At 36.9% G+C, this 27,423-nt stretch overlaps 10 protein-coding genes and 1 non-coding gene across 11 annotated transcripts; 4 read left to right on the top strand and 7 right to left on the bottom strand.

The window, feature by feature from the left end:
• Positions 1-1,132: 1,132 nt before the first annotated feature.
• Positions 1,133-2,433, bottom strand: BNAA09G51220D. Its single transcript, XM_013804862.3, has one exon. The coding sequence runs from the start codon at positions 1,775-1,777 to the stop codon at positions 1,238-1,240; it is 540 nt and encodes a 179-aa protein (XP_013660316.1). The 5' UTR covers positions 1,778-2,433; the 3' UTR covers positions 1,133-1,237.
• An 826-nt stretch (positions 2,434-3,259) lies between these two features.
• On the top strand, positions 3,260-5,930 carry LOC106414733 (probable galacturonosyltransferase-like 5). The gene has a single exon (XM_013855331.3). It carries the CDS (start codon positions 4,693-4,695, stop codon positions 5,785-5,787), a length of 1,095 nt encoding a protein of 364 aa, XP_013710785.2. The 5' UTR covers positions 3,260-4,692; the 3' UTR covers positions 5,788-5,930.
• Positions 5,931-6,137: 207 nt separating this feature from the next.
• On the bottom strand, positions 6,138-8,498 carry LOC106369300 (protein MRG2). The gene is made up of 10 exons (XM_048742012.1): positions 8,180-8,498; positions 8,044-8,097; positions 7,878-7,891; positions 7,529-7,662; positions 7,370-7,425; positions 7,167-7,271; positions 7,013-7,092; positions 6,742-6,911; positions 6,544-6,628; positions 6,138-6,436 (listed from the first exon to the last, which is right to left on the bottom strand). Exons 1-10 carry the CDS (start codon positions 8,390-8,392, stop codon positions 6,355-6,357), a joined length of 993 nt encoding a protein of 330 aa, XP_048597969.1. The 5' UTR covers positions 8,393-8,498; the 3' UTR covers positions 6,138-6,354.
• A 299-nt stretch (positions 8,499-8,797) lies between these two features.
• LOC106411577 (protein DEHYDRATION-INDUCED 19 homolog 2) lies at positions 8,798-10,360 on the top strand. The gene is made up of 4 exons (XM_013852363.3): positions 8,798-8,984; positions 9,156-9,319; positions 9,661-9,738; positions 9,843-10,360. Exons 1-4 carry the CDS (start codon positions 8,900-8,902, stop codon positions 10,197-10,199), a joined length of 684 nt encoding a protein of 227 aa, XP_013707817.2. The 5' UTR covers positions 8,798-8,899; the 3' UTR covers positions 10,200-10,360.
• Positions 10,361-10,502: 142 nt separating this feature from the next.
• On the top strand, positions 10,503-10,575 carry TRNAK-CUU. The gene has a single exon. It is a non-coding gene; the product is annotated as a tRNA-Lys (tRNA).
• A 434-nt stretch (positions 10,576-11,009) lies between these two features.
• LOC106415971 (60S ribosomal protein L19-1) lies at positions 11,010-12,338 on the bottom strand. Its single transcript, XM_013856785.3, has 5 exons — positions 12,147-12,338; positions 11,844-11,966; positions 11,444-11,757; positions 11,282-11,358; positions 11,010-11,189 (listed from the first exon to the last, which is right to left on the bottom strand). The coding sequence occupies exons 1-5, from the start codon at positions 12,256-12,258 to the stop codon at positions 11,162-11,164; spliced, it is 654 nt and encodes a 217-aa protein (XP_013712239.2). The 5' UTR covers positions 12,259-12,338; the 3' UTR covers positions 11,010-11,161.
• A 1,378-nt stretch (positions 12,339-13,716) lies between these two features.
• Positions 13,717-15,592, bottom strand: LOC106414786 (exopolygalacturonase clone GBGE184). Its single transcript, XM_013855366.3, has 4 exons — positions 15,324-15,592; positions 14,878-15,177; positions 14,262-14,765; positions 13,717-14,142 (listed from the first exon to the last, which is right to left on the bottom strand). Exons 1-4 carry the CDS (start codon positions 15,522-15,524, stop codon positions 13,891-13,893), a joined length of 1,257 nt encoding a protein of 418 aa, XP_013710820.2. The 5' UTR covers positions 15,525-15,592; the 3' UTR covers positions 13,717-13,890.
• Positions 15,593-16,823: 1,231 nt separating this feature from the next.
• Positions 16,824-19,830, bottom strand: LOC125578661 (endoglucanase 1). Its single transcript, XM_048742011.1, has 8 exons — positions 19,515-19,830; positions 18,895-19,101; positions 18,610-18,810; positions 18,345-18,437; positions 18,098-18,259; positions 17,902-18,013; positions 17,492-17,655; positions 16,824-17,309 (listed from the first exon to the last, which is right to left on the bottom strand). Exons 1-8 carry the CDS (start codon positions 19,779-19,781, stop codon positions 16,977-16,979), a joined length of 1,539 nt encoding a protein of 512 aa, XP_048597968.1. The 5' UTR covers positions 19,782-19,830; the 3' UTR covers positions 16,824-16,976.
• A 782-nt stretch (positions 19,831-20,612) lies between these two features.
• On the bottom strand, positions 20,613-23,616 carry LOC106369296 (endoglucanase 1). The gene is made up of 8 exons (XM_013809431.3): positions 23,305-23,616; positions 22,685-22,891; positions 22,400-22,600; positions 22,135-22,227; positions 21,887-22,048; positions 21,691-21,802; positions 21,281-21,444; positions 20,613-21,098 (listed from the first exon to the last, which is right to left on the bottom strand). Exons 1-8 carry the CDS (start codon positions 23,569-23,571, stop codon positions 20,766-20,768), a joined length of 1,539 nt encoding a protein of 512 aa, XP_013664885.2. The 5' UTR covers positions 23,572-23,616; the 3' UTR covers positions 20,613-20,765.
• A 1,370-nt stretch (positions 23,617-24,986) lies between these two features.
• BNAC08G45960D lies at positions 24,987-25,680 on the top strand. The gene has a single exon (XM_013853131.3). The coding sequence runs from the start codon at positions 24,988-24,990 to the stop codon at positions 25,576-25,578; it is 591 nt and encodes a 196-aa protein (XP_013708585.2). The 5' UTR covers position 24,987; the 3' UTR covers positions 25,579-25,680.
• Positions 25,681-25,871: 191 nt separating this feature from the next.
• On the bottom strand, positions 25,872-26,536 carry LOC106412228 (60S ribosomal protein L22-3-like). The gene is made up of 2 exons (XM_013853132.3): positions 26,246-26,536; positions 25,872-26,061 (listed from the first exon to the last, which is right to left on the bottom strand). Exons 1-2 carry the CDS (start codon positions 26,473-26,475, stop codon positions 25,920-25,922), a joined length of 372 nt encoding a protein of 123 aa, XP_013708586.2. The 5' UTR covers positions 26,476-26,536; the 3' UTR covers positions 25,872-25,919.
• Between the last annotated feature and the right edge of the window lie 887 nt (positions 26,537-27,423).

Here is a 27,423-nt window from a genome sequence, read left to right as displayed (position 1 = left end):
CAGAATTTAACTTTATATATTACAATTTATAGAAAAATATTTCAAGTTGATAAAGATTAAAAATGGAAGTTTCCTACAATATCCACGTGGGACCACCGGGACAAAGTGGAAGACTGCCACGTCAGAGTCAGAGTAGTGTGTAAATGGATATAGGTGGACAAACAGTGTGACGTGTTCCAAGATTTTGGGTTCTATCCAATTGCATACGTAGCGGGATCAGAATGCTCAATGCGATTTGTCTTTTACTGTTGTTGTGTGTTTGTGCATGTCTTGTTGCTTTTTCGTGAGGTAATGTCCAAAACGAAATTCAAAGTACTTGCACGAAACGAAACTATTAGTCTTCTTTTCTTGTTTCTTTGGTTCCCCCTTCAGATTATCATGATACATTTCAAATGTATATACATGTTGAGAATATATAGCTTTGTGAGGATCTATCTTTTATATTAAGAACATCATAATTCATAACGCAGTTAACTGTGTTTGAAAAGTAGCCAATTTTTTTTTCTTAGCTGAGCACAATGTATAGTTGACTTTACATAACTGAGGCTTAAGATATTGACTCAAAGCGAGGAAGCCTACTAGTTGATGACTTCTTGTAGTTAATCCACAAGGTAAATTACTCGAATGAAACCCTTAGGCCCAGCTATGGTTTTGTGTTCTAACTTCTATGTATAACTGTGTTCTTTGATTTGGTTTTATGTAGGATTTTCAAAAACTTAACCGTTGTAGGGAACTCTTGGCAATACAAGGAGAGCTAAAGCAAGCTCGTAGAGCTTTTGATGTAAACGAAGAGGAGATAACATCCCTAGATTGGTCCTTCTTTCTCGTCATTAAGCTTTGTTTTTTTATTGGATTAAACCTTCCGAAGCTAGTCAGGGGTAGCTTTTCAACTCAAAACTGTAGAAAAAAATTTATTACCAAGTGGAAATGAAAATGAAATTTACATTCATTTTACCCAACGAGTGAATGTTCACATGATAACGAATAAGGATCTCTTGCTACGAATACCAAACGTTATTTTGTGTATATAGGCCAAGAAAACATAAATTAATTGGTAGAAACTTTGTAGGTCTCATATTGATATGAATGATGAATTAACAATCTGTGAAATTGTATCTCTCAATCTTGCATGTATGTAATGTATTTCACCAAAATTGAAAAGAAAACACAAAAAGGAGGATTAAGACAAGAAACATCTATATAGTGAATAAAGTGAAAACCCTTTTGTTAATTATCATCATACGACTTCATTGTGTTCTTTGTATTTCAAACAAGAGATTTGCCTCTGCAACTTCATCTGTTCATAGAAATTAGCAATAAACTCATCTGCTCTCGCATCCACCCCTTTCTCCTCTTCGTTTTCATGATCATCCTGAGACGCACGATCACATTTCTCATTGCACGAACCATTGTAGTAGCCGTATGATTTAACATATTCGGTATCATCTTGACCGTCCAATTCAAAGTCGTAATCAAAGTCAACGGAAGGAGCAATGCAAGGCAAGAGGAACCTCATGGAAGCAGGACGATGCATCTTCACGTTAAAAACCGGGGTGTCGTCGAAAGAGAGCTGTTTCTCACCGAGATAACGGCCGTTGTCAAAGCTGTTAGAATGATGAGCTAGGGCTTTGAGATGCTTGGAGAACAAGTTACGTAGCTCGAACATGTGCCACTTCTTGAAGATGCCACCTTTTCTTCCCCATAGAAGAGCCATTCTTACAAGACTCCAAGCTCTTTGTCTTGTGATTGATCTGCTTTTCTTTTTTGTTTCCCCCATGAAGACTTCTTTGTTGTGATGGAAGCTGTAAGCCCTTTGATCTTTGTCGTTGCTTTGGTTTTTCAGGTGATTGTTGTGTTGATGGGAGAAGTTGTGAACACTTGGTGTGTATTTATACAAAAGGAAAGCAGCTTTTGCAGTTGTCGACGCGGAAATATAGAGATTTACACATAAATATTCAATTTAGTAAAGTTGTTTATGGACAACAAAAACTTATTTCATAAGAATGGATTTCAAGTGGGACCTCTCAGGGCTGTACGCGGGCAAGATCTTAGCTGTTCAGCCGTTTTGTTTGTTTCTTAATTGTCTAAGTATATTTTCTTTGTTTGTTTTTTTAAAATGAAGACTAAGAAATTATTTTCTATCGGTCCATATTCACTATTCACTAAGTTTTCTTATCAATCTAAACCTATTAGTATCATTTATCTATTCTTCCAGTGAACAATTAAAACGTTTTTCTTCTCAAAACTAAGTGTTACCTCAAGCTGTAGCCACATTTTAGGAGACATATACTCGATACAGTTACAAGCATTGTAGTATTATAGCATGTTTCCAGACCACGTGATTTTCGTTCCCAAATATTATTCTATTAGTATAGGATTATCACCGCTTTCAAATCAGTCAAAAGTTACAATTCAGTTATTAAAGATTAGAAAGTGGGCGATTAAATAACGCAATGAACCTCGTGACAAAACAAGTATAGTAAAGAAGAATCGTGGTCGGTCCTTTAAATTTGTTTTTATGAATAGATATGATAGTACTAAAATACAGTATAAAATACATTATATGATCTGGTAAATACTTTTTTCGATACTTAATTATTAAGTTCAAGCATTAATTAACAATCAATTTTAATGATTGGGCTTGATTAATAATTGTACAAGTATAATAGAGATTTAATTACATACAGTAGAACCTTCGTTGTAATCAAATAATTATTGTACAACTACAAAAAATCAAGAGACTTGTATAACAATAAGCTTAAGACTTAGTTTCGCTAGCTGCCGTTGAATAATGTCTTACGGCTGTCTCGATTGTTATACTTTAATTTCCACGCGATCGTGTCCTCTCACAGATTTTGTTATGTGTTTTCAATTCATAAAAGAATGAAAAGCACAACTTGTGGCTGTAGGTTCGACCGAGGCACAACTTTTATAAATGGCATATATCCGTAGTAAAGACAAGACGATCTAATCTCTCACTGGATGTGCTTCGTAGTTCACCTCTGTGGCTCTGGCATTCCTGAGTTCCTTGATTATATTATATATATAAATGACAAATGTTTTCACTAAACTTGCAAAGTTGAGGAAACTCTGAGTAACGATTCATCTCTTGCAGACTTGCAAAAAGGGATAAGTCATCAGCTTCACAAATTTAACCTCGAGTTTTGATTAGGCTGGTTTTGACACTAGGCATCGTAAAAGCATCGTAAAAGATAGGTAGGACAGTATTTAAACTATTAATAAACTTCCCGCCATTCCTTTAATTTTGTTGACGTGGAGATTCAAATTTAAAAAGCTTGTGACAATCTCGTAAAGATAATTAAAACTACGTACAGCACAAATGATTGACGACGCTGAAGGTTTGGAGAAGATAGGGAATCTTCAGAGTCACTATAATACTGAGATTACGAGAAAGCTGCCAAAATCCTCGAATCGCGTTGGGACGAAGAAGAGGGCGTTGAAACATAGTTCTATAGATTACTTGTTTGTCAAGCTACATAATTCTAAGTCTAATTAAGCTTGGCAATAAACAGTATCTCAACTGTGACATTATATTAAGATATACTATCTATTCAGTCCAATAATTTAGTCATTTGGCGGGAGCTCATTCCCAAGGTTTAGCAATTTTTTTTTGCAACTAAGGTTTAGTAATTTTAATTGATATCAAAGGTTTAAACCTTTAACGTCACTATATATTAATCTCAATTCCCAACACCAGTGACCTAACCCTCTATTATTCAAAAATATATCATGGGTTTAAACCTTCAACGTCATTATATGTTAATCTCAGTTCCCAACACCAGTGACCTAACTCTCTATTATTCAAAATCTTTTGTGTAATATCAACGAAATCAATAAATATATGACGAATTCACAACGTATATCTTCTTCTTTTTAACACTAAGAGAATATTATATACGAACAAGGAATCAAAGGATCCAACAAACACAGAGTCTCATAGTTACAGATACAAAGGATATCAGCATGACTCTCATTAACATTATACAAAGAAATCGAATGTAAAAGTCATCTTCCTCTAGTCTTCTTCTTGAAAACATGCAAGAACAGCTCACTTGTCCTCTTTTACTAGAACCTTAATTTCACAAGTCAACTTGTTAATAACTGCACTAAATTATCCACATTTAATATTTAAAGCACTATTTCACCATCATAAATTAAAACATTTAGCTTTCACTTCATTTTTTTTATATATCTCTTTAGATTTTATAATAGCACTTAAATTAAAATACTAAATATTTATATGATAATTTTATGTAATATATGAAACCAGTAATATTTCTTAAATATAAGCCACTAATTAAACATTATAATTAAAATAATGAAACCATTTTCGGAAAATATATAACATATATCATTTTCAATTATCAGAAATTAAAATATATCTTACTGCCTTTCTTGGATTTCATATGGCTAAGCTTGTTTTAGTGTGACAAATCAAAATATCATAATTAAATGTTAATTTGAGACATAAATAGAAGATTTGACTTTAGATATAAGAAAGTCCATAAATAAAAACATCATTAATGAAATGGATAATAAAATACGTATATAAAGAACAATTAACTATAGTCTCTACAGCATTGTCTTCCTCCTCTGGTCGTCTTCTTCCTTAAACAGACACAGACCTTGAGCTACACTACACACAGAAGAGTAGCATTCTAAGTGTGTTCGATGCTTTGGCTTACAGAATTCTCCGGCTTCTTCTCCGCCGCTTTAGCGGTGATCCTCCTCTCTCCCTCACTCCAGTCCTTTTCTCCGGCGGCGGCAATCCGATCTTCCCACCTCGACGCCTACTTCAGACCATCACCATCACCCTCCGACCACTCCCTCCGCAACTTCTCCTACAGAGAATCTCCGATACTCCGCAACGCCGCCGAATGCAGATTCTCCGGCGGCGATTCCGGCGTCTGCAACCCTTCTTACGTCCACGTGGCAATCACTCTCGACTTCGTCTACCTTCGCGGCTCAATCGCCGCCGTGAACTCCGTCCTCCAACACTCGGCTTGCCCGGAGAGCATCTTCTTCCACTTCCTCGTCTCCGAGTCCGAGACGAGCCTCGAATCCGTGATCAGATCAACGTTCCCGAAACTCAATCTAAAGATTTACTATTTTGCCCCTGAGAGGGTACAGTCTTTCATCTCTTCCTCCGTGAGGCAAGCGCTCGAGCAGCCCTTAAACTACGCGAGGAACTACCTCGCTGAGCTGCTCGAGCCTTGCGTCGACCGGGTCATCTACCTAGATTCAGATATCGTCGTCATCGACGATATCCTGAATCTATGGAAAACGGGTCTAGGCCCGAGCACGATCGGGGCTCCGGAGTATTGCCACGCGAACTTCACGAGCTACTTCAACGGAGCGTTCTGGTTCGACGAGAGGTATAACGAGACGTTCAAAGGGAGGAAGCCTTGCTACTTCAACACGGGAGTGATGGTGATGGATTTGGAGAAATGGAGACGGTTCGGGTACACGGAGACGATCGAGAAGTGGATGGAGATTCAGAAGGCCGAGAGGATTTACGAGCTGGGCTCTCTCCCTGCGTATCTGTTGGTGTTTGCCGGTCACGTTGCTCCGATTTCGCATCGGTGGAATCAGCATGGGCTCGGTGGGGATAAGGTTAAAGGTAGCTGCCGTGATATGCATGAGGGTCCGGTGAGTTTGCTACATTGGTCTGGTAGTGGCAAGCCTTGGTCTAGGATTGATGCGAAGCATCCGTGTCCCTTGGACTCGTTGTGGGAACCTTATGACTTGTATAAACGTTCGCATTGACGTCAATGCTTGACCTATTCGCGCGGTAAACTCTGTTCAAATGCACTGCCGTTTGTCCCATTGACGCTAGTTTTTAGTGTACTGGCGACTAAATATATTTTTATGTTAGAGAAATAAATAAATATTTTGAATTGTTTGAAAAATAGTTAGCTATGTTTTCTTTATTCAATAATTTAATTGTTTTTTTCTACACTTTCATGTCTAAAAATATTTCTTAATCATTAATCTGTAACTAAAAATTATGCAACAGAAAGAGTGATAATTGTACCATAACACAAGTATTTCATAAAATCTGTTAACAACAAACATGAAGCCGAGAAAAGACTTTTCATGCCTTGCACAACAACAAAGAGAAACCCCTATAACTAAGGGAGAACAAGTGTATGCAGTAGACAATAATTAACAATGTTCATCATTTTAATAATACAGACCGAATCTATACGTAGAATAACAATGTTCATCATTTTAATATCTATACGTAGAAACTTAGGACAAGCTCTCTCGTTACATTACATACTTAAACAACAGAGACAATGTTCACTGCATATACTTACTACAATGACACCATCATTTAGAAACGAGTTCCTCCATTTCTTCAACCGCTTTGTATGTTGATACAAATAACGAACTCTGGTTATTCTTCAAGAACCTATGATCATTAGTTTTTTAAGATTAAGAAAAAAGATTTTTATTTAATATTTGTAATATGCAGAACAGAAAAAATGCCTAAATTAAGAAGGAGAAGAGAAAACAAACCTTAGGATATCAACAAACTCGTCCTGCAATTCCTTCAAAGTCTCCTCTGCCATTTTCACACGGATCAGCAACTCCGGCAATTTCACTGCAAAACTCAATCATTAGAGTTTGACATGAAACAATATACATAAAAGGTCTTATACTCTTAGCTGTGGTGAGTAACATTCAGCATACTGATTACAAAGAAGGTGGCCTTACCAAAGAGTCGTAACAAATGTTCAGCTCCGTACACAGTTGAAGGAGACACATCCCCAGATATGTTTTCCTCGTACTGCTTCCGCTCATTGTTGTAAAGTAACATCACCGGCAAAGCATTGTCAAAGTAGCAACGCAAACCTTTCAGAATTTCCTCTACTGAATTGCTTACCCTGCATAAGCTCACCAAAAGAAAGTAATATTATATCACAACAAGCCTGCAATAACTCTTAACTGTTGGAAATGACATTAACAACAGCAACAAAGCGCTTACCTGCCATCTTTCTTCATTTTGCTGTCAGTGTACTTCTTCAAGATATCATCCACATTAGGAGAGCGAGGAAGTTCCACAAGCTGCTCACATAAATGTTACAAAAAATGTCACTGATAAATCCCTTGATATATGGACCTAATGAATCGAGAACAACCTTTTGCATCTGAGTAACGAATTGACAATCGTCAATGAGTTGCTTCTTCAACGCTGACGGGATATTGAAAGTTAAAAGGTTGTCTGTAGCAACCAAATTCTCCTCCTGTATCCAGCAAACAACAAAAACAATCAGGCAAAAACTGATCAGCAAACAATAAAACAAACTTGGAATATAGAGAAAAATGAAAGGAAAATCCTCACCATTGGAGAGACTAGTGTATCAACAGAATCTTGTTTCCGCTTTCTTCCTCTAGCAACTGCAAAATATATTAACAAGAAAATGATGATGATAATATCTAAAGCATATGATCTATATAAAGCGTGCAACAAAGCCTCTAATAAAAGACCCAGAACACTAACCACTAGGGCATCTAGGTTTCACCTTGGACACTCTCCAAGCCATAGCACTCTTGACTCCTTGCTTAATACCCTGTTCCTCAATATTCTCCTCGGTGTGTTTCAACACACAACCATGACCTATCCATTCGTCCCAACTGTCCAAACAAGTAACTAATCATTACAACAATAATCAAACCATGAAACTATCAATGCATTAGAAACAAAAAAAACTTGTAATCTTGGCAAACGTTTGATTTAGCAGCAGAATGATTTTCAGACCGATGATGCAATGTACCAACAACAACAGAAAGATCATTCAGACAATAAAAAGCCGGCAGTAAGTAACAATATTGTCGAAATGTTTACTAACCTTTTGTTCCAACCCTGTAATAAAAAACCAAAGAAAATAAAAAGATTACATATTGAAAACGGCAAAAATATAATAACGGCAGCATTAACAATAAATGTGTTTTATTTGTTTATGCTTTTACAGAGATTCGTGGTTATACGCAAAACAAAATAAAATCTACACTTACAATGTAATGCACATAATAGTTCCATTCATTGTCTTTAAATGCAATTTCAAGAACCTGAAACACAAAACAAAGATCAAACTTAAACACAAAAGCAACCAGAGAACAACAACTCCAATTAAGACAAAAATAACATTACCTTGGCTTCGTAGAAACAACCTTTGTGGTTGGCTAAAACTTTCTCTCCCTCTTCGAATTGACTCACGTCCGCGGAAGGAGGAGGAGGAGGAGGAGGCAAGTGGTCTCCGTCGCAATCGGTGTTGGACTCTGTAACAGAGAGAGAGCCCCGCCGTGTCGTAGCATCCGTCTCGGTGGCGGATTCATCTTTCTCGGCGTTGCTATGGCTTCCCATTAGAAAGGTGTGGAGAACGAAGGAAGAAGAGTGAAGAGAGTTAAGGGAAACAAAACACGATCGTCGAATCTCGACGGGGCACCAAATTGCTTCCGGGGTTTTTCCAATCGACGCGACGGGAAGAAAGAATAATCAAACTTCCCTGACTAATGGGCCTTTAAGCAAAGCCCATTTAATTTTTTTTTTATCAAAGTAGGCCATTATTTACTTAGGGGGGGACAAAGCAGTAATAACCGTATTTTATAAGAGAAAAAGACACAAACACCCCGTGTCTACCAACGAGGTTGGAAAAGTCTGGGTCGGTTGTTGAGACTTGAGATTGTGTTCTTCTTCTGTGTAAGGGTACCTTGGTAATTTAGAAAATCCGCGTATTCTTGGCCACTAAGTCTCGCTCCGTTTATAAAATGTCTCTCAACAAGAAGAGTACGAAGCAGACATGTGCTAGTTAACGACGACAAGGAGCTCTAATTAGTTACCTAATTTCAAAAGCGTTGTCTGAATCGAAAGATGGAAGACGATATGTGGGCTGTCTCCTCTTCTGGTTCTTCGAGAAGCTATCGATCAGCAACGACAGCTGCTAAGTATCAATCTGGTTATTATCCCAAATTCCCTTTTCAATTTCTAAATTTTCATTTTTAGGGTTGATGGGTCTGAATTGGGTTTCTAATTTTTTTTTTTTTTTTTGTGTTAAGAAAGATTGAAGCTTTACGTTTAATTTAGATGACAAAAGACCTTTTTTCTTTTCTTTCTCGAATTTCATCAGGTTCTTATCGAGATTCGGGAGAATTTGATGAAGATTATGATGATGATGATGATGATGATGATGTTGAAGTGGACTACCAATGTCCGTTTTGTTCCGATGATTATGATTTAGTCGAACTCTGTCACCATATCGACGAGGAGCATCAGCTTGAAGCTACCCATGGGGTATGTCAAACTCACATCCTCTCTCTCCATATTATTTACTATTAGACATTGAAGTATTTTAGATATTGATTGAAAGGTTCACTTACTTGCTCTAAGTCTAGTGAGTAGGATTGTGAAGAAACATGTCCCCTCAGTCTTCTAATTGAATATCAGTATTTAGACTTATCCTTTAGAATCGAATTGAAATTGTGAAATGGTTTCAAAATGAGAAACATAGCACTTGATCTTGGAAACGTTTTTGGCTTTACATACTTACTTAAGAGGTGAATGATTGATTCCGGTTCAGTGATTTGTTATAACATCTTATATTTAGATTTTTTGTTGTTGTTTATGATTTGTAGGTATGCCCGGTTTGTAGCAAAAGGGTGAAGATGCACATGGTGGATCATATAACCACATACCATAGAGATGTCTTAAAGATATCCTTTTTTCATTTCACAAACGTCACTTTTTTGCCAATTTTCTAGAGTCTATAAAGAAGTGAATGCAATTTATTAGAGAGTTTCCTTGACAGAAACTTTACAGTGAGCAGAAGCAGACATCTTACATGGACGATCCATACTCATCAGATAAATATCTTCAATCTTTCCACGATGACATGCCGCCATCTATCAATCATCATACTTCTAAAGCTGTTGTTGCGGACCAGTTCTTATCTTTCCTCAACAGTCCTCCATTGCCAAAGCCAACCAAGACTGTGCAGGTTGATTCAAGTGTAGAAGACAAGGCTTTGATTGAGGATTCCTCTACCGTAAAAGACAGGGCATCTTCCACAGCTTTATCGGATACTGAACAACTGGAGAAGGCAAAGAAGTGTGAGTTTGTACAGGGACTGTTGTCATCAGCCATGTTTGATGATGATGGATGCGACTTCTTCTGAGATTAAAGATAAAATAAAAGCAAAATAAAGATGTGAAGCCTGTAATGGCAAAGGCAAGTCATTGGCATTGTTGTAACTTTGTTCAGTTCTGTTTTATCTGTTTCTCAGACGTTAATATAGGTTTAGTCTCGTAATATTATAAGCCAATGCGTTTTCAGTTTTGTCTGCACGAAGAATCTTAATTGTACAGCTCTTTCCTTTCAAGGCACTTGCCTTCAACACTTGCCTGTCCCAGCCTTTGGAAGTTAAGCTTACACTGTGCTTTAAGCGCCAAAGTTGGAAAACTTGTTAGACAGTCATCAAGCCCGTCTAGCTCAGTTGGTAGAGCGCAAGGCTCTTAACCTTGTGGTCGTGGGTTCGAGCCCCACGGTGAGCGTTTATTATTTTTGATGGAACCTGAGAAACTAATTTTTTCACTGCAGTTCAGCTGTTTCAAAATAACAAAGAACCCAGTTTCTATAAAAGCTTTAATCTTCTTATGTTAAAGGGGTTTTCTATATAGCGTCAAAAACGTTCGCTTGTTTCATATGGCTCTCACTACCAGTGAGAATCATGTATGCTTGTTTCATATGGCACTCACTACCAATGAGAATCATGGCCGCATGAAGCCTAACAACCCCCACCTGTCTCAGCCGTCATATCTAATACTGTATTAAGAATTTGCCTCCACTAAGAATTCTTTTGTGAAATTACGCATTTAAGTTGAAGTCCTTTAAACATAGGTTAACAATTAAGTGATGGTAGGTTTAAATTTCACAAATTTTGATGCAACTAAGGAATGGAAGCATAATAAATAGGTCGGACACTGAGGAGCTTAAAATGTGAAACCATAACCAATTAACTGACACAACTTAATGTTTTTCGGGCAAAGAAAGTATTTCAACAAAACCAACTTCATAAAACATTCAAAAACTTCTCAAGTCAAGTGAAATGATCTATATAGCTTGATCACTATATCCTCTTCACTTCTTGGACTTCTTCTTTGGCACCCTACACAAGCACAGACCCGTAAATGAATTAGTAGATGCTAATCAATTCAAAACAAATACTCAAATTGATATCACCACGGAGATCAGACTTACTCTGCAGTTTGAGCAGTAGTAGTAGCAGCAGCAGCAGCTGGTGGTGCAGTTGCAGGGGCAACATCTCCTCCAGGACCCTGCACCACAAACCAATATTCAACAATCCGCAATCAAACTCAAAAGGAAAAATTTTAATTTACAACCATGAAGTTAAGTTAGTACCTTAGCAAGACGCTCTTCTCTCCTAGCATGTTTCCTCTCTCGGCTAGCCTTGTTCTTAGCCCTCTTAGCCTCAAACTGATCAGACAAAGTCTTCTCTCTTGCCTTCTCGGCCTTAGACTTGTGGATGCTCTCCATCAAGACACGCTTGTTCTTAAACACGTTACCCTTGACACGCATGTACATGTCATGGTACATGTGCTTGTCAATCTTCTTCGACTCTCGGTACTTCTTCAAGAGACGCCTCAGCACACGCATCCTGCGCATCCAGAGTACCTTAGTAGGCAACCTAGCTTCACGGGTACCCTTCCTCTTACCTTTTCAACCAATAGACAAAATGTCATCAATCATTATAAAAATATTATATTTTCAATTCAGGCAAAAACAAGAAGGGGATGCTTACCGTATCCAGAGTGACGACCCTTCATCTTGGCAATCTTCATACGACGTGCTCTGGAGCGAGAGTGGATCTTGGTTGGTTTCCTGATGATGAAACCGTCCTTCACAAGCTTCCTGATGTTTTGACCTAGACATTTTCAAAACCAAACCAATCACTCTCTTAGATTATCAGAGCTATTAATCAGCATGATACATAAACCACTATTATATCCACCTAATCAAGCAACATCAACCACTAATAGCTTTACATTTGTAGATTCCAAATTGAATACAAGAGAGGATAAGAATGAAAATGAAAGAAACATACGAGAGTTGGCCATGGAGATGTCTTGAGATTCATTCGGATCGAGCCAGACTTTGCCCTTCCCGCACTTCATCACCGACGCGGCGAGCCGCTTCTGGATCTTCAGAGACACCATTTTCGCGAGGATTTGGTATTGGTGTGGCGGAGGAGAACTGCTTCTCCGAGCAGACGAAAGAGTTTATATATATATATATATATTTCTTTAATTCTCTAGGGTTTCAGCTCTCCGAGGAGTCCATTGGGCTTTATATTTTAAAAGAAACTTGGGCTTTCTGAAAAGCCCATCTGAAAAGAAATTTTAACAATACTCTCTTACGTATTTGCGTTGGTGTTTTCTTTTACCCTGGTGAAATATTCAGTCACACGAAACACTATAAAGAAACTGTAGATTTTTATAATATAGGTATCATTTTTTATACTATTTTTTCATGAAAATATATTTGTAAATATGAAAGTGTCTCCTTTTTTGAAGTGTAAACTACTTTTAAGTTTGAATCCATTGTTTGTTTTACTGACAAGTGACAAAAACAATCTGCAATAGAAACGTTTTGGTACAAAGCCTAAATCCATATGTTTTTGTTTTAAAGGTAGCCCAAGAACAAACGTTCTTACAAGCATTCAAAACATCCATCCCATAATTACATTCAAAAAAGTGCCAACACAAACACAATGGTCACAAAAGATATCTACCACAGCTTTTATGAGAATAAAGACAATAGAAAGATCAAAAAGATGATCACATTTTCTCATCAGCTAGTAAATTAACTTACCTAACCAATGAGGGAAACGGGAAACCCCTAGCAACATAAAACTGCCCCCACTGAGGTAAAGTAGCACTCCTAGTAATGAGAAACGCACATCTATTTGTGATTCGCATCTCGACCTTGATTTTCCACCTAGTGAATTTACTCAACATATTATGCAGGCTTTGTAGTTCATGTTTAAAAGAAGGCCATGCCTAAATCCGTACGTTATTCTATGGAGTTGAGTTGAGTTGAGTTGAATAATCGATTGTTTTTAGTAGCTCCCAAAATTTCTTTGTATTTTGTTATCTTGGATCCGCATTTACATATGTATTTTTATTTAAAAACAGTTAGTCAACATATTTATATTATACATGATAAAAAGGATTTTGGCTTCAGATAATCACAATTATCGGGACAGTACTGGGAAAATCAACATAAATCTAAAACAATTACAACTTGTCAAATAAATTTAAGAGGTGGAGAATTTATATATCTAACTCAGCCTTCCCAAAAAATATGATTGCTGTAAAATTAAAATAATTGAAACTATAATTAATTGGAAAAGTTTTTTGAGATGGAAATCGATATCTCAGTTCGCATGATCTTTCTATGTGCTTGTTCCTGAGATTAGGTTAAGCAAAGGAAGCTTTGATTATCTGATGTTTTGTTTGTTTCTTCAATTAGTTCCTTTAGGTAGAGTAATTATTTTTTTGTGCAACTAAATAGAGTAATTCTATTGTGAATAAAATGTGTGTATACGTTATACAGTAATACTCACAGACCAGATTTCTAACCAGGACAATCAGCTTAAGGATCCCTCTATTATACATTACCTCCATAAGTAGAAATAAAAATATAAAAAGATAGGAGAAAACATTATCAAAAGTCAAATATTCTAATGCTTATTTTTTGTTGGTAAATTTTCAAACTAACCAACAAACGAAACAAACGTTTGTGAAACTTTTGATTTTTCACTATTAAATTATTTATACCAAAAAAAATCATTTGGCACACGTTGGGAAGCTAAGTTGTCCACCAAAGACAACCTTAGCGTTGTCACAAATAGCTCCAACCAAACCTCCTGACGCCGACTGTTTTTTTCCTTTCTTGCCTACGTAGTTCAAGTTCACGTCAACAACATTGACTCCTGCGCACGGTACCGATTTGCTGCAATTGAGCTGAACAACATTATGTGTAATTGTTGTTCCTCTTATGTTCGAGAACAACACATCGCTTACGGCAACTTGTGAATCCTACAAACACACACACACAATAAATAAATAAAATATAGAATTTGGTAAGTTATTGAATGTAAGAGATTAATTTGACTTTGGGTTTCAGATTTTCTCGGTTATAGCTTATATATACTTACTCCGCCTCTTGAACCGTAGTTTTGGTCAATGATGATTGGGTTCTTGACACTTTGCATTTGAATGTTTTCAAATTTAATGTCCGCAGCCTTGCTTGGATCTGAGCCACCCCAAGTCTTGATTCTAAGACCATTGTCGGTCTCTATCATCGTGCAATTGCTAACGTGAATGCCGGAAACGTCCTCCTCCTTCTTGTACTTACCAAGACTACCAATACTTATACCGTGTCCTGGACCACAAATAATACCTTGGATGGTTACATTGTTGGAGCCACGACCAATTGAAACACAATCATCTCCTGTCGCCATTTTACTGTTCGTAATGCTAACGTGGTCCGCATTGCTCAAATGGATACCATCAGTATTAGGACTTTCAGCAGGCGCGAGAAGCTTAATGTTGTGGATGTTGACAAACTCGGTTTTCACCAAGAACATGTGGAAGGCTTTTGAGTTGACCGATGTGATGCCGCTGACTTCAAGATTTTTCAAGTTTCTGAATTTTAGAGACTGCATGTGTACGTAGGTACGAGTGATTGGTAAAAAAATATAACATTCAGTGATATATTATTATTATATTATATTATATTATATTATATTATATTATATAATTAATTTATACCGTTGGAGGAAGATTGCAATTGGTCTTTTTGCCACAACCTTCTTTCCATATGTCTTCACCTTTGCCGTTGAATGTGCCGGTTCCGGTGAGAAGGACATCGTTGACACGCTCGAATAAGAACCATTCGGGGGTTGCATATCCACTTGTTGTAGCGATGATCGTGCCTTGAACTTCGACAGTTACTCTGCTCTTGCATGGACCAGCAAAAATAACTGGACCAGCCAAGTATTGTCCTGCAGGGACTAGTAGCGTTGCCGGTACAGGGCTGTCACACACTTGGATCCATGCTTTCAAAAACGCCTGCGTATTATTGCATGTCATCCAACTTTTTAGAAGAACACTTTATTATTGGATCAATGCTCTTTGTCACATGTAATTTACTAATTAATAACCAAAAGGTTATAAGGCGAAACTCAAGCTAATCCCTAAATTTTAAGACATCTTACCTTGAAAGTGTTGGTGGCACCATCTCCCACGGCCCCAAACTTAGTAATATCAAAGACCGCGCCGGAACTACCGGAAAGGCCACGTCCGCCACCGAGATATTCACCATTAGCCAGGCAAGAACCAAACACTACGGCCATTAGAATTAACGAACCTACTTTACTATCATTTGCCTTAGCGAGCAACCTTCTTCCATTAGCCATTGTTATAATCAATATTTTTTTTTCTTTTCTTTTGTCTTCTTTTTAAAAAGTGTACACAAATATATATATTGATTTGATTATTGGAGGATTTTTTCTTTTTGATTATTGGAGGATTGATGATGTGTTTTATAGGGTTGGTTTGTATTCTATTTATGGATTTAAGTATGTTTTAAAGTAATGGTTTCAGGGAAATATCAGTGTGTGATTGCATCTTCTTTTGCGGATGGCTCACCACCCAACGTTAAGTAATAACGTTCTGATTTCACGGTCAGTTTTATATATAAGAAAAACAAATATATTGATTAACTGGTTAAGAATAATCAGCATTGCTAGATTAATTAACAATCTATAACTGCAAGCAATTTTTTTTTTGGAACGCATCTTTCATAACTGCAAGCAATTATCTACCATTTGTTTATGATTTTCGTTTCTTTCTCAACGAATTCTGTGTAAATAACAAAGTTTTGTATTTTTGCAACTAAATTGTTTTTTTTTGCTACGAAATTGTTTATACTGAAATCCAGACTAAACCCCAGATATATAAAAATTCAGTTTTTTCTTTTGATGAAAAAAAAATTCAGATTTTTGATATCATTTAAAGGCGTGATTAAATTATGTCTATGTGTTATAATATAATTTTGACGTTTGATTGGTAACTTCTGGAACTACTGTGTGTACGTTCTCATTTGAAGCTAAAAGACAGTTTTTGTTGCCACCATATCACCACTGTAGGGTCTAATATATATCAAAGACATGGTTGGAATTAATAAAAACATGGACTATGAAAACATTATTTATTGTTTTCTATTGAACATTAGATTACGTAAATATGGAATTGAGTCTGTCATAACTCATAACAGAGATAGTGAGAGCTTTACTCGACCCATATCTCCCCATCGGGTCAATTGTTCGTTTCCCACGGATAACATTCATCATCCTTTAGACCCAAAAAAAAAACATTCATCATCCTTCGTCATAATTTTATTAGTTGCTATTCTCTTTAAAATAAATAATAAATTCGCGTAGATATAATTTATTTATTTTTTAAAAACTTTATTTGTTTACCACGAACATTACCTTTTTACTTAAAATCTATGAATCTACCAATACATTTAGAGTCTCACCTTTCAAAAGGTATTAAAAAAAAGTCTTACCTTTCAAAAGGTATTAAAAAAAAGTCTTACCTTTCAAATATAGTGTTCATGTACTATTCACATAGTTTCGCATGAGCTTCGTATATTTTGTTTTCTATTCGCATAGGTTGTTCCAATTTGTTTTTTTAGAAATGGCCATAGATAGTAAAGCGTAATAATAATTAATATTAAAAGCAATTAGTACCGCATCGTCTAAACACATGAGTCGGATCGTACCATCTTGGCTACTCATTTAGATAGCATCCTTAATTCTAAAGGTAAATAAATAAAACGGTTAATTGATTAGGACGAAGCTTAATTAGACTTGGCCAAAGGGGCGAGCGAGATAAGCCAAAGCTCCAACAAGTGGGGCATTAATGTAAGTGGCTGGCTCGGACCGCTGGTAGTCTGACCGTTCATCAGGAAACTGGTCGTTCTGGTCCGGACCACCAACGACTGCACCGGTTAGATCGTTGGGATTAGGAGATTGAGAGTTAAACATGGAGAAGCCATCGTGGCATTGGATCTTGGTCGGGTGGGCTGCAACGGAGGGGAGGGATGAGCCACGGTGGTGTATCCGATGTGGATATTTCGAACCATAACCAACCATGTACGACATTTTCAGTGGGTTGTCCCCAAGTAAATAGTCCACCTGCCATATATATATATATCAGTTACACTTTTGTATAATAAATAAATACTAATCAATCCTATTTATTTCCAAACGATATCGTGTCAAATTTTGTTTGGTTTCGGTTTGAGTTTGATAATAATGTGCAAATGCAAATATATCGTAAAGGCTTGTAGTGTAACACATTAATTTTAAGACCGAACCTGATTCTTGGCAATGGAGCGTAAGCGGGCGGGAGTGACGACGGAGCCACCACAGTAAACGACGGTGCGAGCAGATGTCAAGTATTTGGCGTAGGTCAAGAGCAAGAACGATGTTGACGTCACGTATTGCATGTTGCTCCCACTCATCTTGAACAACAGCCCACCTATACATACAAGCAAATACATTACACTCTTCCATAAATTTGGTAGAGAACCCAATTATTACTACGCACTATTTGAAAAGAAGATGGTTATTAAGTCATCATAGTTAACGAAATGAAAACAAATACACACTACCCATTAATTGTAGCCTTGACTCTGGTCTGGAGAGGGAAAGAGTAATAAACGAGAACATTATAGGCAAATATGTAAATAACTATGAGAGAATGAAGAGTTAATTTGTAATATACCTGGGGTGTATTGGGAAGAGGAAAATGGAGCTCCAGGTATAACAGAGCAAATGAAACTATCAGCATGCTCTTTGTACTCTTCAAGTGCTTTCACGTTCTGAATCAGAAACTCCTAGGGAAAATCAAAAATCAAATGGTTAAATATTTTGAATCATAAATGACCTAGCAAAAAATAAGTGTATCTTTCTTTTATAACCTTCGAGAGAAGAATTCTGGCACCAACGTGCTTATTATCCCAGCTAAACATGTTATCAAACTCATCAGCCCCAAGGTTTCGCCCATTAGCTTGGACGTAACTGAGATATGTTGGGTTACTTGTTGCTTTGTGTAACCAAGCAGCTCCCCATAACAACTCATCCTGACCAAAAAACATTAAATTAATTTCAGATTTTTTTAAAGATTAATGTTAGGTTTTAGAAAGACCCAATATAAAAAAGTTGTACCTGATATCCAGAGTAAGAGCAATAGAATGGACAAACTTCTGGCTTTAGACCTGCACTGTAGGGTCCTCTGTACTTGTCCGCAAATGTAAAAACCTTAAAAACCCATTAACGCAATTTAATCAATGCTCAGATTTATGACATTTTGAATAGAAAATTATTTTTAGTGCACATGGTTATTTAATGTAATAATATGTACAAAAATGTGAGGATTTTTTTTTTTTGTTAACTTTGAATATGAGTATGTTTTTTTCCTTTCATTGATTACCGTAATGGCTCGTTGGAGGAGGATATTGGAGTAAGAAGGATCACATTTCCTGAAAACAATCGAAGCAGCGGCAAGAGCGGCAGCAACTTCACCGGCGATGTCAGAACCAGGATTGTTATTGTCTACTTTAAACACACTTCGTGGTGTATCCATGTCCTCTGGTCTCTCCCAACAAGCATGGTCCATGTTAGGGTCACCAACCTATATAGAACGCTAACATAAACCACTTCTTCCTCTGTTTCTCATAGTTTAATTTTTTTAAAAAGTGGATATAAATTAAGTGACCTGAACATAAATGGTGTCAGGATGTGAAGTGGCTTTGAGGAGAAAGTCAGTGCCCCAACGAACTGCGTCTTCAGCGTTTGGTAACTCAGAGTTCATGAGATCACCAAACTCAATTAAACTCCATGAGAGCATTGTGGTTGTGAATGCCATTGGAAATCCAAACTTCATGTTGTCCCCTGCATCATAGTATCCTCCCACCAAGTCCACCTACAAAATTAATCTCATTAACCAAAACTAGTACATTCAAATCTGTAACTTTTTCCTCTGTTTTATACATCAATTAAACTCCATAAAGTAGTATATATCTTTTGATGGAGAAATTAAACCTAAAAAATTTTAAAGACAATAACAGAGTTTCAAATATAAATGATTTTTTTTTCCTATGTTTTATACATCAAACCCATAAAAGTAAGGAAAACTTTCAAGAAAATCATGAAAAGCTTCAAATTAAAGAAGGTTTTTTCGTCTTATCCGTTTTGTATTTTGTGATTTTTAATAGGTTTATGACCTATGTTGGTCAAACTAAATAACAATCATGGAGAAAGAAAACAAACCCCCACGTCACATTTTCCAAAACAAAAAAAAAGAGTAATAAAACCAAAGAAAGTAGTGTGATTTACGTTGAGGGCAGAGCCATCAGAGAGGCCAGAGTTACTCCTCCAAGTCATCCTCTGGTTTGGAGGAAGCTTTCCGGATCTTTGACCTTCGAAGAAGAGAATGGATTTGGTGAGAGCGTCTTTGTAGTTGTGGTTGTCGAGATGGTGACGCTGGTGGATGCTACGGAGAGAAGAAGAAGAAGTAGACGGAGAGGAGAAGCCATTGGAAAGAAGCAAAAGGAGAACCAGAAATGTGGCGATGAGGCGAGAAGAAGAGAGAGGAAGAGGCATTTCTCTTTTGTAAACGAATAGGGAGAGGTAGCTAACGAATGAACAAGTGTGTAGCAGTCTAGCTGAAGAACCTTGCTGCTATAAAGCTCTGTTTATATAGAAAAAGATTGGTTTCCTCTCTCCTCACGTTCCTCCTCTCTATTCTAAGCTAAACCGGGTTGGTTAATTATATGAACTGAACAACTTTCTTAGTTTTTTCAAAACCGAAAATTTTGAAAATTTAACATGAAATCACTCAATAATGTAAAAAAATCACCACTGTAGGGTCTAATATATATCAAAGACATGGTTGGAATTAATAAAAACATGGACTATGAAAACATTATTTATTGTTTTCTATTGAACATTAGATTACGTAAATATGGAATTGAGTCTGTCATAACTCATAACAGAGATAGTGAGAGCTTTACTCGACCCATATCTCCCCATCGGGTCAATTGTTCGTTTCCCACGGATAACATTCATCATCCTTTAGACCCAAAAAAAAAACATTCATCATCCTTCGTCATAATTTTATTAGTTGCTATTCTCTTTAAAATAAATAATAAATTCGCGTAGATATAATTTATTTATTTTTTAAAAACTTTATTTGTTTACCACGAACATTACCTTTTTACTTAAAATCTATGAATCTACCAATACATTTAGAGTCTCACCTTTCAAAAGGTATTAAAAAAAAGTCTTACCTTTCAAAAGGTATTAAAAAAAAGTCTTACCTTTCAAATATAGTGTTCATGTACTATTCACATAGTTTCGCATGAGCTTCGTATATTTTGTTTTCTATTCGCATAGGTTGTTCCAATTTGTTTTTTTAGAAATGGCCATAGATAGTAAAGCGTAATAATAATTAATATTAAAAGCAATTAGTACCGCATCGTCTAAACACATGAGTCGGATCGTACCATCTTGGCTACTCATTTAGATAGCATCCTTAATTCTAAAGGTAAATAAATAAAACGGTTAATTGATTAGGACGAAGCTTAATTAGACTTGGCCAAAGGGGCGAGCGAGATAAGCCAAAGCTCCAACAAGTGGGGCATTAATGTAAGTGGCTGGCTCGGACCGCTGGTAGTCTGACCGTTCATCAGGAAACTGGTCGTTCTGGTCCGGACCACCAACGACTGCACCGGTTAGATCGTTGGGATTAGGAGATTGAGAGTTAAACATGGAGAAGCCATCGTGGCATTGGATCTTGGTCGGGTGGGCTGCAACGGAGGGGAGGGATGAGCCACGGTGGTGTATCCGATGTGGATATTTCGAACCATAACCAACCATGTACGACATTTTCAGTGGGTTGTCCCCAAGTAAATAGTCCACCTGCCATATATATATATATCAGTTACACTTTTGTATAATAAATAAATACTAATCAATCCTATTTATTTCCAAACGATATCGTGTCAAATTTTGTTTGGTTTCGGTTTGAGTTTGATAATAATGTGCAAATGCAAATATATCGTAAAGGCTTGTAGTGTAACACATTAATTTTAAGACCGAACCTGATTCTTGGCAATGGAGCGTAAGCGGGCGGGAGTGACGACGGAGCCACCACAGTAAACGACGGTGCGAGCAGATGTCAAGTATTTGGCGTAGGTCAAGAGCAAGAACGATGTTGACGTCACGTATTGCATGTTGCTCCCACTCATCTTGAACAACAGCCCACCTATACATACAAGCAAATACATTACACTCTTCCATAAATTTGGTAGAGAACCCAATTATTACTACGCACTATTTGAAAAGAAGATGGTTATTAAGTCATCATAGTTAACGAAATGAAAACAAATACACACTACCCATTAATTGTAGCCTTGACTCTGGTCTGGAGAGGGAAAGAGTAATAAACGAGAACATTATAGGCAAATATGTAAATAACTATGAGAGAATGAAGAGTTAATTTGTAATATACCTGGGGTGTATTGGGAAGAGGAAAATGGAGCTCCAGGTATAACAGAGCAAATGAAACTATCAGCATGCTCTTTGTACTCTTCAAGTGCTTTCACGTTCTGAATCAGAAACTCCTAGGGAAAATCAAAAATCAAATGGTTAAATATTTTGAATCATAAATGACCTAGCAAAAAATAAGTGTATCTTTCTTTTATAACCTTCGAGAGAAGAATTCTGGCACCAACGTGCTTATTATCCCAGCTAAACATGTTATCAAACTCATCAGCCCCAAGGTTTCGCCCATTAGCTTGGACGTAACTGAGATATGTTGGGTTACTTGTTGCTTTGTGTAACCAAGCAGCTCCCCATAACAACTCATCCTGACCAAAAAACATTAAATTAATTTCAGATTTTTTTAAAGATTAATGTTAGGTTTTAGAAAGACCCAATATAAAAAAAGTTGTACCTGATATCCAGAGTAAGAGCAATAGAATGGACAAACTTCTGGCTTTAGACCTGCACTGTAGGGTCCTCTGTACTTGTCCGCAAATGTAAAAACCTTAAAAACCCATTAACGCAATTTAATCAATGCTCAGATTTATGACATTTTGAATAGAAAATTATTTTTAGTGCACATGGTTATTTAATGTAATAATATGTACAAAAATGTGAGGATTTTTTTTTTTTGTTAACTTTGAATATGAGTATGTTTTTTTCCTTTCATTGATTACCGTAATGGCTCGTTGGAGGAGGATATTGGAGTAAGAAGGATCACATTTCCTGAAAACAATCGAAGCAGCGGCAAGAGCGGCAGCAACTTCACCGGCGATGTCAGAACCAGGATTGTTATTGTCTACTTTAAACACACTTCGTGGTGTATCCATGTCCTCTGGTCTCTCCCAACAAGCATGGTCCATGTTAGGGTCACCAACCTATATAGAACGCTAACATAAACCACTTCTTCCTCTGTTTCTCATAGTTTAATTTTTTTAAAAAGTGGATATAAATTAAGTGACCTGAACATAAATGGTGTCAGGATGTGAAGTGGCTTTGAGGAGAAAGTCAGTGCCCCAACGAACTGCGTCTTCAGCGTTTGGTAACTCAGAGTTCATGAGATCACCAAACTCAATTAAACTCCATGAGAGCATTGTGGTTGTGAATGCCATTGGAAATCCAAACTTCATGTTGTCCCCTGCATCATAGTATCCTCCCACCAAGTCCACCTACAAAATTAATCTCATTAACCAAAACTAGTACATTCAAATCTGTAACTTTTTCCTCTGTTTTATACATCAATTAAACTCCATAAAGTAGTATATATCTTTTGATGGAGAAATTAAACCTAAAAAATTTTAAAGACAATAACAGAGTTTCAAATATAAATGATTTTTTTTTCCTATGTTTTATACATCAAACCCATAAAAGTAAGGAAAACTTTCAAGAAAATCATGAAAAGCTTCAAATTAAAGAAGGTTTTTTCGTCTTATCCGTTTTGTATTTTGTGATTTTTAATAGGTTTATGACCTATGTTGGTCAAACTAAATAACAATCATGGAGAAAGAAAACAAACCCCCACGTCACATTTTCCAAAACAAAAAAAAAGAGTAATAAAACCAAAGAAAGTAGTGTGATTTACGTTGAGGGCAGAGCCATCAGAGAGGCCAGAGTTACTCCTCCAAGTCATCCTCTGGTTTGGAGGAAGCTTTCCGGATCTTTGACCTTCGAAGAAGAGAATGGATTTGGTGAGAGCGTCTTTGTAGTTGTGGTTGTCGAGATGGTGACGCTGGTGGATGCTACGGAGAGAAGAAGAAGAAGTAGACGGAGAGGAGAAGCCATTGGAAAGAAGCAAAAGGAGAACCAGAAATGTGGCGATGAGGCGAGAAGAAGAGAGAGGAAGAGGCATTTCTCTTTTGTAAACGAATAGGGAGAGGTAGCTAACGAATGAACAAGTGTGTAGCAGTCTAGCTGAAGAACCTTGCTGCTATAAAGCTCTGTTTATATAGAAAAAGATTGGTTTCCTCTCTCCTCACGTTCCTCCTCTCTATTCTAAGCTAAACCGGGTTGGTTAATTATATGAACTGAACAACTTTCTTAGTTTTTTCAAAACCGAAAATTTTGAAAATTTAACATGAAATCACTCAATAATGTAAAAAAAAACTAGCTTGCTATTCGTTGACACAATCTCGAAATTTTAAAAGTTTTGTAACCATTCACCCATACCGAAATTCAGTCGAAACATATAATTGTTATCATTATGGTAAAAATGAAAAAAGGAAAATGAATTCGAACAGACCAGTCAATTTTACGTGGTATATGACCAATAGAACAGTAATGAGATATGCATATGCTTTTGTCAGAACCCAAAAGGTAAATAAGAGAAGGAAAGAACGAGTGTGGCAGGTGTGGACCTTGTATACGACTGGAACAAATATTGGCGGATAACGTGAAACATACAGATATGAAGGAGTTTTTAGAAATTTATATATAGTTCCGTACGCTCGCTCGGTTCGGCTCCTTGGGAGTGGGCTAAATGATGAGGAGAGTGGATAGCAATTCCTTCACTTATTCTCCTAACATTAATAATGCATTGCATGTACCTCATTATCAACGTTCAATGATAAATAGTTAAAATTAGAGTCTGCAAAGATAAAAGAGAACAAAACATTTTGATCTATCTCATTACCAACGTTCAATGATAAATAGTTAAAATTAGAGTCTGCATTAACATTCCTGATCACATTGACATGGTTGAACTTGAAGTTGGAGAGCCTTGGAGGTTTTCTTAAAGGGCTTTGCTTTCCAAGTTTAGAAATAACTTCAATCACATATGAACAATTGAGAATAAGGTCAAATGTTTATAAGAAACCCAAATAACATACGTAACGTAATGTACAACGAGCTTTTGTGTTGATAAGAATATATATGGGTTCCCATAACCATAAGTGTATATATACATATTAAATGAATCATAATACACACTTATGAGTTATGACCGCTGCTTATGACTTATCAGAAAGAAGTAAAGAAGGATTAATACCGGAGATGTAGCACATGCTGCGTGGATATGGTGATCCTACCTAATATAATAATGCCACACGTTACGTTAGAATAAATTGACCGATGGTGACCTAAAACGCTAATATACGACCACCTCATAGTGTGGTCGTGGGTTTTACTGTCGTGGGCTCGTAATTTGTCTCTAAAAGCCCATGGCCTCCATGTAACAATCCTAAAAGGACACCTCTTGTACTTTCTTATGACACGTCTCTAGCTGTTTGGTAAGAAAGGCGCCGTTTATTGGTCAATGAGATATCTTAAGATGGGCCCAGTCTCTCACTTTTCTTTCCATTCAAAGGTCTCTCTTGCTTTTCTCGCCGATCAGATTGAAAGACCCATGTCTCCGTTTCCGATGTTAACCGCCTCGTTTCTCTTCCTCTTCTTCCTTACTCCGCCGTTCATCACCGCCGCAACAGACGACGATCTCCCGACTGCTTATTCTATTCTCCAGAGCTATAACTTCCCTGTCGGAATCCTCCCTAAAGGAGTCTCATCGTACGATCTGGACAAATCCACGGGGAAGTTCCACGCGTACTTCAACAAGTCGTGTAGCTTCGCTCTCCAAGGCTCTTACCAGTTGGATTACAAATCGACAATCTCCGGCGTCATATCGGAGAACAAGCTCACGAAGCTAACAGGCGTGAAGGTGAAGGTTCTCTTCATGTGGCTCAACATCGTTGAGGTTCTCAGGAAGGGAGACCAGCTCGAGTTCTCCGTCGGGATCACTTCGGCGAATTTCGCCATCGGAGAGTTTTACGAGTCGCCGCAGTGTGGATGTGGGTTTGATTGCAATGGATTGAAGTTGAAAAGTGAGAGTTTGGGAAGAGGAAACTCTTTTGTCTCTTCGGTCTGAAGGAAGTTTGACTTTTCTTTCTTACAGAAAGTCAAACTCTTTGGATGACTTGTTCTTTTACCAATCAGTTGTCAACTTTATATGTTTCTGTGGTTATTTTTTTTTTTTTTTATGTTTCTGTGGTTCTGCTTCAATCTTCTTTTTTTTGGTATCTAAGGATCCTTTACAGTAAACAAACCAATGTGTTGAATCTCCATGTTAAATGTTAGATATTTTGCTTATTTTTAAATCTTTATCAAATGCAATGGAATCATTCAAATTGTTTACAAAATCTTTATAGGAGCAGAAAAAAATGTTTAAAGTATAGTAGCAAAAGAAATGAAGAAGAGAGTGGGTTAATCTTATTCATCACCAGCTGCATCGTCTTCGATGTTGAAGTATCTTAGCTCATACACGTTTCTGTCTTTGTTCGACGCAACCACGCGAAGCCAATCACGGATGTTGTACTTCTTCAAGTACTTCTTCGTCAGATACTTCAAGTACCTGATTGTTTAATATCACAAAACACACATATCAAATAGTGGATGATGCAAAATTCAATACTATATTGGTACGCTTGAAGAGCAAGTTAGGGTTTTTGGTAGCTACTTAAATGACTGAGATTGTACAAAACAACAAATATCGAATTAATACAAATGTAATAAAACTCAGCAAGCTCGTGATGTACCGTTTGGAGAAGTTGGAATCGGCTGTGACGGTGATCTTTCCTTTATTTTTTGTAATGGAAACGGAGTCGCCAAGAGCTCCTGGTTTGCCTCCGACCTTTATTCGTTCCTGAAGAAACTTCTCAAGCGTGGCTATCTCCATGATCTCATCATCGACTGGTTTGGAGCAGTCAATCACGAACGCTACTCCTTTCTTCTTCGCACTCGACTTCACTGCCACTCCTCGAGCCATCTCTCTCTATGTGACAAAGTGTAGCTCTAGCCTAAACACTGAAAACTTGGCCAAGACGGTAAACGGTTAGAGACTGATCATATAAACGAAGTCCCTAGGGTTTTCATTTAGTTGAGAGGTTGTTACACATTTATAACCCAATGGGCTTTTGTCCTAATATTGGAGTAATATTTCGGACCAAACTGTTGGGTTTAAGACGAAAACTACATTTTCACAGAGTCAGAGCTGCTAGGGTTTCCTTTAATGTTGTATTTTGCATGGAGATAAATAAGCCTTTTCTTATTGTTGATTTTCTTCCGTTACGACTCAATACTCATATAATAGTTGTCAAGTTGTATATTTCTTCAAGAATACTTCTGTCTTCTTTAATTTATAAGATAACTTTGATATTCCGGATCAACATTGGAGCTGGATTTAGCGTGTTTGACCTAGTTTTGTATAAAAGCCATACTTACTTACGTAATTCCTAGGTGTATTTTGCATTTCATTCACGCAAGAGAATGTTTTCTCGTCGAATCCTATATTCATCTGAGTACTTTATTATACATCGTTCATTGTTGTGCTAAATTGCCTTTTGACAAACTTTTATATTTCTCCTTTTGAAAACGGCTATCCCACTACTGGCCACTGGGTCTAAAAATGTTTACAACCAGTCGAATCGAATAAACCAAAAAAAAAATTGAATAGTATATGCAATGGTGTTCCTCTTTACAGGAAGCTTTAGTCTACTTTCTGAAACTTTTTCTCATATTTATGCATTTGGACATGGATTATTTAGATTTTACAATAATCACTATATAAATTCTGATATATTTTTTGGCCCAAGATAGCCAGATGAAAGAAATCATGATGTTATTATGTCTTCACATGACCTCATTATGCAGACATGTAGTAAGATATATGATTCATGCAGCTTTCTAGTATAAACATTTCAAATTACACACCACT

Source organism: Brassica napus, chromosome A9 (assembly GCF_020379485.1).
Source record: "Brassica napus cultivar Da-Ae chromosome A9, Da-Ae, whole genome shotgun sequence".
In the NCBI taxonomy this organism is placed as follows: domain Eukaryota; kingdom Viridiplantae; phylum Streptophyta; class Magnoliopsida; order Brassicales; family Brassicaceae; genus Brassica; species Brassica napus.
This window is presented reverse-complemented; position numbering and strand designations above follow the sequence as displayed.

What these genes read in the sequence shown, in the direction of transcription:
- BNAA09G51220D (XM_013804862.3), bottom strand. Translation starts at nt 1,777, where the DNA reads ATGGGGGAAACAAAAAAGAAAAGCAGATCAATCACAAGACAAAGAGCT.
- LOC106414733 (XM_013855331.3), top strand. Translation starts at nt 4,693, where the DNA reads ATGCTTTGGCTTACAGAATTCTCCGGCTTCTTCTCCGCCGCTTTAGCG.
- LOC106369300 (XM_048742012.1), bottom strand. Translation starts at nt 8,392, where the DNA reads ATGGGAAGCCATAGCAACGCCGAGAAAGATGAATCCGCCACCGAGACG. An exon ending in GTTGTTTCTACGAAGCCAAG is followed by an intron (nt 8,098 to 8,179) that starts GTAATGTTATTT and finishes TTTGTGTTTCAG; the next exon opens with GTTCTTGAAATTGCATTTAA. An exon ending in GAGTTTGTTGATATCCTAAG is followed by an intron (nt 6,437 to 6,543) that starts GTTTGTTTTCTC and finishes TAATGATCATAG; the next exon opens with GTTCTTGAAGAATAACCAGA.
- LOC106411577 (XM_013852363.3), top strand. Translation starts at nt 8,900, where the DNA reads ATGGAAGACGATATGTGGGCTGTCTCCTCTTCTGGTTCTTCGAGAAGC. An exon ending in AGCTTGAAGCTACCCATGGG is followed by an intron (nt 9,320 to 9,660) that starts GTATGTCAAACT and finishes TATGATTTGTAG; the next exon opens with GTATGCCCGGTTTGTAGCAA. An exon ending in ACCATAGAGATGTCTTAAAG is followed by an intron (nt 9,739 to 9,842) that starts ATATCCTTTTTT and finishes CAGAAACTTTAC; the next exon opens with AGTGAGCAGAAGCAGACATC.
- LOC106415971 (XM_013856785.3), bottom strand. Translation starts at nt 12,258, where the DNA reads ATGGTGTCTCTGAAGATCCAGAAGCGGCTCGCCGCGTCGGTGATGAAG. An exon ending in CATCTCCATGGCCAACTCTC is followed by an intron (nt 11,967 to 12,146) that starts GTATGTTTCTTT and finishes GAAAATGTCTAG; the next exon opens with GTCAAAACATCAGGAAGCTT. An exon ending in GAGAAGAGCGTCTTGCTAAG is followed by an intron (nt 11,359 to 11,443) that starts GTACTAACTTAA and finishes TTTGTGGTGCAG; the next exon opens with GGTCCTGGAGGAGATGTTGC.
- LOC106414786 (XM_013855366.3), bottom strand. Translation starts at nt 15,524, where the DNA reads ATGGCTAATGGAAGAAGGTTGCTCGCTAAGGCAAATGATAGTAAAGTA. An exon ending in GTGCCACCAACACTTTCAAG is followed by an intron (nt 15,178 to 15,323) that starts GTAAGATGTCTT and finishes AATAATACGCAG; the next exon opens with GCGTTTTTGAAAGCATGGAT. An exon ending in ACTACGGTTCAAGAGGCGGA is followed by an intron (nt 14,143 to 14,261) that starts GTAAGTATATAT and finishes GTGTGTTTGTAG; the next exon opens with GATTCACAAGTTGCCGTAAG.
- LOC125578661 (XM_048742011.1), bottom strand. Translation starts at nt 19,781, where the DNA reads ATGCCTCTTCCTCTCTCTTCTTCTCGCCTCATCGCCACATTTCTGGTT. An exon ending in TCCTCCAACGAGCCATTACG is followed by an intron (nt 18,438 to 18,609) that starts GTAATCAATGAA and finishes TGGGTTTTTAAG; the next exon opens with GTTTTTACATTTGCGGACAA. An exon ending in CCAGAATTCTTCTCTCGAAG is followed by an intron (nt 18,014 to 18,097) that starts GTTATAAAAGAA and finishes GATTTTCCCTAG; the next exon opens with GAGTTTCTGATTCAGAACGT.
- LOC106369296 (XM_013809431.3), bottom strand. Translation starts at nt 23,571, where the DNA reads ATGCCTCTTCCTCTCTCTTCTTCTCGCCTCATCGCCACATTTCTGGTT. An exon ending in CTGACACCATTTATGTTCAG is followed by an intron (nt 22,601 to 22,684) that starts GTCACTTAATTT and finishes CGTTCTATATAG; the next exon opens with GTTGGTGACCCTAACATGGA. An exon ending in GCTCTTACTCTGGATATCAG is followed by an intron (nt 22,049 to 22,134) that starts GTACAACTTTTT and finishes TTTTTTGGTCAG; the next exon opens with GATGAGTTGTTATGGGGAGC.
- BNAC08G45960D (XM_013853131.3), top strand. Translation starts at nt 24,988, where the DNA reads ATGGGCCCAGTCTCTCACTTTTCTTTCCATTCAAAGGTCTCTCTTGCT.
- LOC106412228 (XM_013853132.3), bottom strand. Translation starts at nt 26,475, where the DNA reads ATGGCTCGAGGAGTGGCAGTGAAGTCGAGTGCGAAGAAGAAAGGAGTA. An exon ending in GATTCCAACTTCTCCAAACG is followed by an intron (nt 26,062 to 26,245) that starts GTACATCACGAG and finishes TTAAACAATCAG; the next exon opens with GTACTTGAAGTATCTGACGA.